This window comes from Podarcis liolepis (assembly GCF_965112155.1).
Source record: "Podarcis liolepis genome assembly, chromosome: 12".
NCBI classification, from domain to species: Eukaryota; Metazoa; Chordata; class Lepidosauria; order Squamata; family Lacertidae; genus Podarcis; species Podarcis liolepis.
In genome coordinates, this window is record NC_139563.1 from 53,586,497 (window position 1) to 53,599,043 (window position 12,547).

The 12,547-nt window shown below is 45.3% G+C and overlaps 1 protein-coding gene across 2 annotated transcripts in view; it reads left to right on the forward strand.

The window, feature by feature from the left end:
* The window catches only part of NPSR1 (neuropeptide S receptor 1), a 77,761-nt gene that overhangs the window by 42,601 nt on the left and 22,613 nt on the right, over positions 1 to 12,547 (forward strand). The window contains exons 1-2 of one of the 2 annotated variants that reach the window (XM_083468860.1): positions 10,365 to 11,228; positions 11,986 to 12,089. In XM_083468860.1, the coding sequence (XP_083324986.1) occupies positions 11,171 to 11,228; positions 11,986 to 12,089 (162 nt within the window). In that variant the 5' untranslated portion in view covers positions 10,365 to 11,170. Of the gene's footprint in view, positions 1 to 10,364; positions 11,229 to 11,985; positions 12,090 to 12,547 lie in introns of those variants that run through there. The other variant, XM_083468859.1, reaches the window with a different exon arrangement.

A 12,547-nucleotide genomic window follows, 5' to 3' on the forward strand; every position in this document is an offset into this window, starting at 1 on the left:
CAGATACCCATGTTCTATCTACCTAATGCCTGATATGGTTGGCATCCGTCTGTCTCAGGAGACAATGAAGGATTTCACCTTTGGGGGTGAAGTCAAACTGTTGGATCCATGTCCTACCAAATACAGTGGTACCTCAGGTTAAGAACTTAATTCGTTCTGGAGGTCCGTTCTTAACCTGAAACTGTTCTTAACCTGAGTTACCACTTTAGCTAATGGGGCCTCCCGCTGCTGCGCTGCCGCCGCCGCCCAATTTCTGTTCTCATCCTGAAGCAAAGTTCTTAACCTGAGGTACTATTTCTGGGTTAGCGGAGTCTGTAACCTGAAGCATCTGTAACCCGATGTACCACTGTACCCACCACCTACTATTCAGTGATCAGAAGACATCACTGCCTTTTCTACATTCATATGCGTGGCTTATAATGGTCAATCTCATTTAGATATCTATTTCGAGATATGGATTGCTTATATGAGTCTATATCAGGGGTCAGCAAATTTTTTCAGCAGGGGGCCGGTCCACTGTCCCTCAGACCTTGTGGGGGGCTGGATGGTATTTTGAAAAGAAAAAAAAATGAACTAATTCCTATGCCCCACAAATAACCCAGAGATGCATTTTAAATAAAAGCACACATTCTACTTGTGTAAACACACACTGGTTCCCGGACCGTCCACAGGCCGGATTTAGAAGGTGATTGGGCCGGATCCAGCCCCCAGGCCTTAGTTTGCCTTTTGGTCTACTGTATATGTTTAACACTAGACTTGATGGGATGTTATTAATGTCAGCTGGTTATATTTGTGTTTCATTCTCTGTTTCATATTTGCAAATAAAAATTATAAAAAATATGGATACATATATATATATATATATATATATATATATATATATATATATTGCATGATTACAGAAACAAGGACAACGCCATATGACTTGTGGATCAAAACAACCTACATGAGCAATATTGTATCCACTCCGGTGCTTTCGGACTTAATACTCAAGTTCCCATTGACCTTTTTTCTTAATAATCACCAGTGCCCAATCTCATGTGCCTTATGAGTAATATCACTTACTACTGGAGTTACTATGGCAATAGTTTGAACTTCAACCATTAAGTAGGTCCAGACATCAGTGTAATCCTATGTCAGATTCCTAAGTGCCTCTTCCTGCTTCTGTAATGGATTTACTCTAATAGTCGTAAAAAGGTTGCGCGATACAAGTGCTTTTCTTATTTTTTTCTCCAGTGTGGGAATAGAGGGAGTGAGTTTTGGGTTGGGAAAACAGTGCGGGGAGATGGGGCTTAATACAACTCCTACAGAGGTAAAATCGGTAAAGGTTAAGGGGGCGAAGGATTTCGGTTACAATATACAAATGAAGGGATGGGGAAATTTATGGAGAAGGGAATTGAAATCACGGCCTGCTTCACTATAAAAGAAAATTTTATGAAAATGTTATGCAGGTGGTACATCACCCCCAGCAAGTTGTCCAAAATGTACAGAATTGACTCAAACTTATGCTGGAGGTGTAAGGAGGTAGGGGGCATGATGTACCACATGTGGTAGGGGTGCAAAAAAAAAAAAGAGCTTTTGGGAACTTATATAAAATAAATAAATAAATAAATAAATAAATAAATAAATAAGCATTTACTGTATTTTTCACTCTATAGGACGCACGTTCCCCCCTCCAAAATTAAGGTGAAATGTGTGTGCATCCTATGGAGCGAATTCAGGCTCCTTGGCTTCAGCGATAGCAACGTGAAGCCTCCAAAGCGCAGAGGGAGCTCTCCCAGTCCCACCAGGAGATGCTGGGGACCGAACCTGATGCCTTCTGCATGCTAAGCAGTTGTTCTGCCACTGAGCTATGGCCCTAGCTCACAATATTGATGTCAGGATAAAATGGAGAAGGTGGAGGCTGAAGTGTGTATGCTCTGTGGAGGAAAGGTGGGATAGAAGTATAAGAAGGAATAAAGTATGTAAACTAGCCTATAAGTGAATAAACTACAGTATATTTTTAACTTACTCTCCTAATAATTTGTATATAAATTATAAAAGTGGTATATAAATTTTGTTAAATAAAGAAAGAGGAAATGTTCAGACTTTCAAACAGTATGTTATGCCTGAGCCTTCATTGCTGAAACTCCCAACAGCATTTTCATGCTCACAAACACCTGATGAAGGAACCATTGTGACATAACCCATTCAAGCAGAGTGAAGGGGCAACAGGCTGTCAATAGTGGCAGTAGTTGGGGGCTCCCATCTACTAAAAAGCCACAGAAAGTCTTTTCATACTGCCTGAGGAATTAATCCCTTACTTAACGTTCATAATTGCTGGATCGATTTAAAAGGACTGGAGTTAACATTTGCTTGGATTTGGCACCATTGATAGGGAACTGCCTGCTGCGTCCTCCGCTTTGAAGTCACCCTGGTCTTTGGGCCTCCAGCACCTTCTTCAGCATGTCCAACCCATCTAAAAGGCGTATGATACTGGTGTTCCACTGGGTTAGGAAGAAGCCCCTGACAGAGAAGCCGTGCTCTCGGCCAGACCTTCTGCCTCTGCACCGGCTTGCAACACTCCTCACATTTCACCCTACTTCACGAGGAGCAAGACACAACCCGCTCCGCTCAGGAGGTCCAGCAGGCGCAAGGTGCTGCAATTGCCGAATCTCACCAACCCCAAGTTTTTAAGATCTGTCATTGGCAGCGTTGGCCAGAAGAGAGCCCACAGGCGTGGCAAGCAAAAGAAGACTCCAGCAGGAACAGGAAAAGGGGTGAGGGCTAGGCTAGAGGCAAGAAGGCTCCAAAGCTATTTGCGGGGTGGGATTGCTTTGGAAGATGCCTTCTCACAATCTCTACCCTTGAACCACGGAAGGACATAAGAAGTGCCTGCTGGATGAGGCCACATTGGCCTGTCTAGTCCAGCATCCTGTTCTCACAGAGGCCTGTGGAAACAAGAGCATTCTGTATTCCCTTCCTGCATCTTCCAGCAGCTACTATTCATAAACGTTACTGCCACTGACTGTGGAGGTAGAGCATAGCCAGCGTGACTAGTGGCCATTGATAGCCTTTCCTGTATCCAAGTTGGTGGCCGTCACAGCTTTCTGTGGGATTGAGCTTCCAGAGGGGTAGCTGAGCATGTCTGCTGCAGGAAAAACAGGCATTAAAAGCACAGTTCTCCCAAAGAATCCTGGGAATTGCAGTTTGTAAAGGGTGCTACAAATTGTAGCTATGCGGTTGAAGGGTAATCTACAGTTCCCAGGATTCTTACAGGGGAGAAGCGATAACGCTTTTAATGTATGGTGTCTAAAGTAAAGGTAAATGGGACCCCTGACCATTAGGTCCAGTCGAGACCGACTCTGGGGTTGCGGCACACATCTCGCTTTATTGGCTGAGGGAGCCAGCATACAGCTTCTGGGTCATGTGGCCAGCATGACTAAGCCGCTTCTGGCGAACCAGAGCAGCACACTGAAACGCCGTTTACCTTCCCGCCGGAGCGGTACCTATTTATCTACTTGCACTTTGAGGTGCTTTCGAACTGCTAGGTTGGCAGGAGCTGGGACCAAGGAACAGAAGCTCACCCCGTTGCGGGGATTCGAACCGCCAACCATCTGATTGGCAAGTCCTAGGCTCTGTGGTTTAACCCACAGTGCCACCCACAGCCTCAAATTAGCTCCACCAGCTCTGTAATACTAGAGCAAAGATTATAATGCATATTGTTGTTGTTGTACTTTTATAAATATTATAAAACCCATTCTTGCAAGCCATGTAGTCTGGAATAAACTCAGTCACCCCTCCCATCATTAATTGTTTCTACTAGGTGGGGAGGGGTGTTGGATCTGCTTCCCTGCCTTGAAGAAAGGCGCAGGTCAGATGTGTGCCCAGACCTGGCCACGCTTCGCAAGAGAGGTGTGTTGGTTCAAGGTGGCCACGCTGCCTGCAACTTGCACTCCTTCCTGATGTGTCTTCCCCCCACCGCCAGCCCCACAAGCTCGGGGGGCAGCGGGAAGGCGGCACGCAGCCTTTGCTTTGCTCCCCGACCTGGTCTTTGAGGCTTATAGCGGTCTTTGAGCAACGCTCCCCCCCACAGCCCCGAAGAGCAGGTTGAAAGGAACCCGAAGCCTCCGGAGCCCAGCAGGAACTCCCGCCGTGCTTCTGAGGCTTCGGGTTGCCTTCACTGAAGCCTGGAGATTGAGAGGGGTCAGTGCGCAGCGACCCCTCTCGCTGTCTGGGCTTCCAAGGTAGCCGCCTGAAGCCTCCAGAGTGCAGCAGGAATGCTTCGGGTGAAAGCACCTTGAACGCACAGAACGCACCTTGTTTTAGAGGGGGAGAACAAGAAAAAAAAATTCTCCCCCTCTCTGCTCAGCGCCCCTTCAGCGAAGCGGCAGGAGAAATGGAAGGGTCTCTGTTTCTCCTGCCGCTTCACTGAAGGGGCACTGAGCAGAGAGGGAGAGAATTTTTTTTCTTGTTCTCCCCTCTAAAACAAGGTGCGTCCTGTGGTCGGGTGCGTCCTATAGAGCGAAAAATACGGTAATTTAAAAAAACACACCTGAAGTCTTCCTATTAGGCATAATGGCATCAGAAGAATCTTTTTGTGTTCAACAACAGCAGTGAGGATGGAAAGGAGATAAAACTACATCAAAAGAGGAGTGGCAAGTAAAAATGCTTGAATACATGGTACTTGCATATATGACGGAAAAGATCAGAGATTGTTCAACCCAAAAGTTCAAAAGGAAATGGGAAATCTATAGATAATATTTAAAAGAACAGTGCCCTCAGATAAAAACTTTGGAATGCTTTGAATTGATTAAGGTATAAAGAATGCAAACAAGATAAGGATAAAGTTTATTGGAAAATAGAGGGAAGTAATCAAGAAAACAAAGAACCCATATCAAGGAAGTCGGAAGTTGATGGATTATTCTTGTGAATTTGTGATGTATTGTTCTATTTTGTATTTTGTTTGTAAGAGGTGTATCGTGCTTCTTTTGTTTCATTTTCTTTTCTTTTTTCAAGCTTTTGTTGTGTGTGTATGTGTTGATTTTAAACCAAAATAGATATACACACACACACACACACACACACACACACACACACACCCCTCCTACAGATTCCATTTAAACAGTTCAATCTCACCCATGGACGTGTGCAGCCCATTTCATTTGGGTGAAGCCACAGGGCGTGCCATCATACTGGTACTCTACTACATCTGAGTGTGGGGGGGGAGGGGCAGCCCATGCACTTGCCTCTGGTGGTGGATCCGACCCCCCACCCCCCACCCCACCACTGCCAGCCCCACCAGAACTTCTTCTGTCAATGACATTGCTTCTGTCTTCATCACTGCATTGTGACGGCAGCAAAAACACAGTCTCAGGTGTGGACACAGTTGCACACAGTGATGGGATGAGGTGCAGCACTGGTGCAAGTGTGGGGGCAGGGAAGAGACCTGGATCTGTAGGGGGCATTGGCATTGGGGCAAAACATTGACTACCCCTTTTGTGATAACATAGCAAAACAGTAACACAGTAAGAATATACAACATAGCTGGAGCAAATTTATAAATTACTTGAAAGAAAGTTGTAAACACCTAAAAACATTTGTAGCATTAACATGAAATGTTTTGTAGTGTGGAAAGAAGGAGCTAATTTACAAATGAAAGGGTGATTGTTAAATGATTATATATGGTAAAGAAGTGATTATAGAAATGTGATAAATATGTTAAAATAGTAGGAAAGTCAGAAAGAGTGACGGAAGGAAGTCGTTACTCGTTTGGAGTAGTGATGTAAGCTCGAGATATGTATAATATGTATGATATTACATAATGAAATATGGAAAACTCAATAAAAATCATGATTTAAAAAAATTAACAACATAGCAAAATAAACAGCATCCAATAGCAAATATAACACTTAATATTCTCCCTTGATTTATTCCCTTTCCCTTAATGAATACGAATATTACGTATCTCTGTACACTTAAAGAAGGCGGCAGATCTGCCTTTGGGAATTTCATCTACTCTCATCTCTTCTTCCCCTTTTGACCTTTCGGACTGCAAAATTAATGAATTTTACTGGCTATGGACAAGCAGAATATAGCTGCATATTATCTATAAAGTTTATATAATACTGCAGTATTCTACCATTTAAAAAAAAGTTGATTCCCCCCTCCCTCGATATCTATTTGAAATGTCAAAGAAATAATTCCTTCTTTTCCCATTGCTTAGCTTATAACAATGCTTCTCGTTTCCCTCACCCAACACTATGTTCTTGTTTTAAAATGCAATATTGTGTTCAGTCGGTGTTAATGTACAGTGGTGCCTCGCAAGACGAAAAGAATCCGTTCTGTGATTCTCTTCGTCTAGCGGTTTTTTCATCTTGCGAAGCAAGCCCATTGACGGATTAGCGGATTAGCGCTTTTAGCGGCTTTTGGCGGCTTATCTGCTGATCGGATCAGCTGATAAGCGGCTTAGCGGCTTAGAAAAAGGGGGGGAGGGAAAAAAACCAGCAGGAACTCGCAAGACATTGTCATCTTGCGAAGCAAGCCCATAGGAAATTCGTTTTGCGAAGCACCTCCAAAACAGAAAACTCTTTCGTCTAGCGAGTTTTCCGTCTTGCGAGGCATTCGTCTTGCGGGGCACCACTGTACACCATCAAATCATACTATTAGGAGACCAAAAAACCACCCCATTCAGACACACCAATTTTAAATAATTTTTCCACCAGAAGAGAGTCCACTGGCAACATTCTCTGCATTAGCATAATAGTGTGTTCAAATCGCCTAGCAACAGAATCAGACAGCTCAGGCAGCACAGAGTCCATAATCGTAGCTGTGATAATATTATACATAGGAAAGCAAAAAAGTTGGCTGTTTTGTTTTCCAAATGGAAGATTGCTGTGTTTTCAACATATTTAGATGCATAAATTGGAGGAAAGGGGAAAGGCCCATACAGGGACATAAAATATGTAAAGTTGATTATTTGTATCAGAACCTCAGATGCACTGATAGAACAATGCCTGCATTTATTTCAAAGTTTTTCTTATTTTAAACACAAAATGTGTATTCGGAGAATCATAAGGCACACAGTACATTAAACCAGGAGCAAAAAAAAGAAAAAAAAAGTTCCCTCTTTTTGCGTTTAGTTCTGCAAACCTTGGGGTTACCCCAAGTCCAGGGGCAGTGCATCCCATTTTGCCACCTGAAGCATAACAGGAACGTAATAACACTGCATCCTCTTGCCTTGCCGGGGTTGTGTAGCAGCACCCATGAAGCAACAGCAATAACAGTGGCAAGATCTCAGAAGATCTCGCTGTGAGATGCCACCATGGCTTTTTCAGCAGTCACAGGAGGCTTCAGGGAGGGTGGGGCACCCTGGGGACACTGTCTCTTGGTGTTTCATCACCCAGTGCATCTGTGGCGATCACACAGGGTCCCCGGACGTTTACCACCATCTATTGATCCCTGTGCCACCACTTTATTTCTCACTGCCACCACCCAGGCCCTACCTGGTACAATACTGAGTCTAGTCAGGGTTAAATTGCAACATAAACTTCTGTTTATTCATTGCAATTTAACAAGCGTGTGGTTTCATAAATGGTATCGGTCAATTACAATCATGGGGTGCCTATCCAGACCTATAACTTCCGTTACCTGCTCTCACTCCCTAAACCACCTCTCAGATATTTACGTGTCTTCCTAGCCCCTAACTGTTCCTGACTCAGCTTATTTCACTACCCTAACTCAACCTACCCACAAACTCTATCCCAATTCACTCCCACTCCATCCAACCAACCACCCAACTCCCAACGAACTCTCCCCTTTGCCCCTCCCAGCACTGGTTTTATAGTCCCTCTGACTCCACCCCCCGGGTCCTGATTGGGTAACCTGTTTAACTATTTCACCTCCAGCACTCTGTCATATGTTAACGTCACAGCATCTACCTCAGCCTACTGCGTGGCTGGGCCAAACCTGCCCAAGCCTTCTGTTACCTCCCTTTCCCCCCCTTAGCTGCCAAGTTTTTTTGAATCACAGTTGCCCTGTTTGCAGGGTATGGGGCTGGCTAATAGAGGAAGCGATTTCAACCCAAGCATTATAGCTTATTTTGTGAGGGGACCCATTCAGAGTAAGATGCACGCAACAAATTCCTGTATGCATTGTTGCTGTGGCTGGGTGTCTTCATCTCTATGCACATCTGGACCAACTGAATTGGCAGGACGTGTAATTTGATGTCTTTGAGGACCACTCCTTATTTCAGGGCTAGCGAATGTGATGCCTTCCATGTGGTTTTGGACTCCAGTTCCCATCAGCCAGTGTTCAGGAATGATGGGAGATGTTGTCAAACAACACCCTGGAGGCATCCCATTGGCTATCCCTCACTGACTGTATTTGACTAGAGGAGGGGTGGAATCTAAGTCCCAAGCTTCACTGTAAAGACACCATGAAGGACACAGTCCTCTGAGACCGTCTGCTGAACAGCTCCTGCTGGAATGAGCAGTGGCGTAGCGTGGGGGGTGCAGGGGGGGGCCGGCTGCACCAGCCGCAACATCTGGGGGTTAGGGTTAGGGGGCGCAAATCCACGGGTTAGGGGGCGCAAATCCACGGGTTAGGGGGCGCAAATTACTTGCCTTGCCCCGGGTGCTGACAACCCACGCTACGCCACTGGGAATGAGCAGGAGTGATAGAAAAACACACCCTTACTCTTTCTTAGTTGCCTTTCGCTCCACAGGAACAGGTGGAGTGGAGCAATCCTAGTTTATTGTGGCCCAATTAACCCTGAGATAGGCAAAAGTAATTAAGCCAATGCCTCTCTCAGTCCCTCTCAGTGAGTTTCCTTAGTCTGTAACTCACTGAATGGCAGGAACATCTTTAATTACTGACCCAGAAATGAGATGAGAATGTATTTCTAGCAACACTCATAATTCTCTGCATTGGAAGTCAATCAAATTCAGTCCGTCCTCCTTTAAAAATGCTACAACAGGTACAATGACCGCTCCACGCTTAAAACGGGGGGCGCCCTTTGCGTGGACGCGCGCAGCCCCTAGATCTGGAGCGGCTCCAACAGCATAGGCTTGGTTTGCCTTCCCTCAGGTGGGATACCTGGAGGTCTCCGCCTACCTCAGTCAGTTGTCCAATCCCACCTGGGGGAAGCGTTGCCAAGGAGACCAGGCCAGGTGGGGGAGGGATTACCTGCCCACACAATAGAGGGAGGATCTTACCTGGGAATCCTCACTTGGCCCCAGAGCTTCTCCCACCCTACCCACCCTCAGTTAATGTCTTATTTGCAGGTTAACTTTTCTTCACAGGTTTTGCAGGTTGACTTTTCTTCACAGGTATGCGGGCGCTGCTACGTTAAGGTCACTGTTAAAGGGCCGGAAAGGAATTTCCCTGCATTGGCAGGTTTCACCTTTCCCGTAGCAAAACGTCACAACTTTGGCAGTATCAGGCCTTGGGCGGAATCCTTTAGTCCATCTTCCTCTTTGCGGCGGCGATACCAGCGTTCCCCGTTAAAGGGGTTTCTGAAGGGAGGCTTTGACCGTACGCCGAAAGGTCGTCATTGCTCTCCCCTGCGGTGGCGGTGTTACGGGGGCGGCTATCTCTGCTTGAACATATGTTCTCCAGAGCCGGCCCATCCCCCCCCCCACTGGATAACCCTGATGCTCCCTAGGTCCCCGGCTGGGGACTGGGGAGGGAGAACGCCCAATGCCTGAGCCAAGGTCTACCCACATTTGAAAATTAATAAAGTTGTGGCCAATTTAATCCCATAGCACGTTGTCATGAGTCGTTATTTCACATGACGGGGGGACTGCGCGAGATCTGGGGACTCCGCCTGTCCACGCAATAGCTCACCCCAGTCCTCTTCAGCCAGGCCTTTTGCTGATTAACAGTCTACACCCTTTGAAATATTTTTGTTTTGTTTTTGCAGAAGGGAGACGGGTTATTGGTTTGGTTTTTTCTTTTTTATGTACTTTGTGGTTTTATTCTGTATTTCATGCTGTGAAATGCCCTGGGAACTTCCGATTCAAGAATAAGTTTGGGCTTTGAGAAACTGTGTTCAGAATATAAAATAAAAGTAAAATGTCATCAGGATTTTGTAAGAGAGAACAAAACCTAATCTGTATAAAATTGCATCCCTCTGAGGTCTGCGGCTGCCTGGTTGACCTAAAGATGGTACCAGCCCTGCCTCTGTGAGGGATAAACTAGAGTACCCAGAATTCTTCGAGGAAAGAAAGTGTTTTGAATGTGTGTTAAAGGTATACATAGCCTCTTGCCTCTTATTAAGTTGTTTCCTCTAAAGAGCAACAACTCTTAGACAGTCACTTGTCTTAATCTAGCTCTAAAAATGCTGGGGGAGTACAGGATTGTAACCATGACTTATTATGGTGTTCTGTGTAGCATAATGTTCATGATCCTGCTGTTATCCGAAGCAAATAACAGCTCCCCACCGCCATCACACGTCAAACGGGTACATTTTGCCTAACGGGTTAGCAATCAACTGACCAGCTATCCTTCATATTAAAGGTCACTGAATTCAACTGACGTCCCTTATTACAATTACATTCTTAAAAATGAACACTGTAGCTCCTGCAGTTTCTGTTAGTTTTGACACTTTGGTTTGGCAACGAAAGATTAGAAATCAAAGCTGGGCCAAACAACTGCGTGTGGATGTGAAAATATTCTTTCCTCAGAGGCGAGGACAGTTCTATTCTGGCATCAATTGAACACAATTCAAACACAACAGCATCACACCTATGATTTATCTATCTGTGCCAAATCTGCAGAGTGGCACACAGCTCACACTCTCTCTTTAACGCTTGTTTTAAATCTCCCACCATCCCTGTGTTTCACGGAGAGCCTGGCAGCCGTTAGGGATTTGGTGCAGGTGAAGTACCAGAAGTCAAGGTCTGAGCGGCAATTTACACTGCTTCACTCCAGAAATGAACAGCGTATGGTAGAGTTTATGAAGCCCCTTTCCAAAAGTAGCCCAACATCCTCTCCCAATTCAGCCTCTGGTGTAAGAGCCTCTTTGTTTTAAAACTCCCAGTGTGCTTTTGTATTCCCAGAGGACACTCTAGATTTAGGACATGGAACCTTTTCTAACCTGAGGGCTGTATTTTCTTTTGAGGGCCACATGTCAGTGGGGCATGGGGCCAGAGGCAAAAGTGGGTGAACATCAGATCCTAACTGAAAATCAATGAACTTTAAGTGGAACGGAAACGGGCACAAGGACTGTTTCTCAGCTACAAGCCCAGGTAAGGTTTCCAGGTGCTCAAGTTTTTCCTGAACTTTAGAGTCTAAGCCTTGTTTTCAGGAGACCTGTCAGGTGTTATAACTCAGGTCAGTTGGTTAGAGCATCGTGCTGATAATGTCAAGGTTCAATCCCTGTATGGGACAGCTGCATATTCCTGCACTGCAGAGGGTCGGACTAGATGATCCTCAGGGTCCCTTCCAAATCTTCGATTCTATGACAGAAGCTGTATGTGTGTTAGAGGCGTACATCCCCACCGCGTCCACCTCTAACTTGGCTTCATAGAGTGGTCAGATCTGAAGGTGCTTTGTAAGTCTGGAATAACCAACATCATATAACAAACATGAAAGGGTTAATACCATAGATACTCTTCTGCCAGACTTAGCTCACCTTGGGAGGGGCTAGGTAATCAAGACATTGTTCCCCTAGTCTACCTGAAAAGCTCAACACATGTGTGGAGGTGTGAGCTGAGCCAGCTCGGACCGCATGACTCTTACAAGCTTCTCTTGAGTTCCTATACCAGTCATTTAGGAACTCTCACCACTGTAACTAAGCCAGGTTTTACTGCCTATGCAACTTTTTTTATGAATGCTGTATGGAAAAGTACTTATTAATCTGAGCACTTATTTTATCCCATGGCAGCTACCACACACTGATCTCCACAATCACAGCAGGTGGGAATAGGATTGAAGACGATAATGGCATTGTAGCAGCTGCTTTTTTCCTTCCTTTCTAACTGTGCCTTTTTGTATTTTTAATAGATTGTTTTACAGGCCTTATAAATATAATGACTGACATAATTTGGCGCTTCACTGGAGATTTCATGGCCCCTGATCTCGTCTGCCGAATTGTTCGCTATCTGCAGGTAGGAGAATAGATAAATGTCTCTCTTCTTGACATACTTATTCCTTAGCTTAACAATTTGCCTAGGGCGGGGGGCGGGTCAGAAATCACTCTGTTTCCAAGAAGGTGGTTGCATGAAAGTAGGGAAAATAGTTTATTCTACGTAACAATTTTGTTACACAATAGCCAAGTCATCTTTGTCCCAACCGGGCCTTGCTGGTGAACCAGTTGGAGCTGGAAACAGGCACACACAGTCACCGAGTCCACCTGTGACTTCAGTTATGGTGGAGATGTAGACCTGCTCCTTCTAGGGGAGTGAAATCTCATTCAGGTTAGGCTACCTCTCCGCCTCCCAGACACAAGAACTCAAGACCCATAACACATTTGCTTTTTCAGGATTCAGCTTCAGTTTCTTGCCCCACATCCAACCCATCACCACCACCAATCGCTGATCTAACACCTCAACTGCTTCTCCTGATC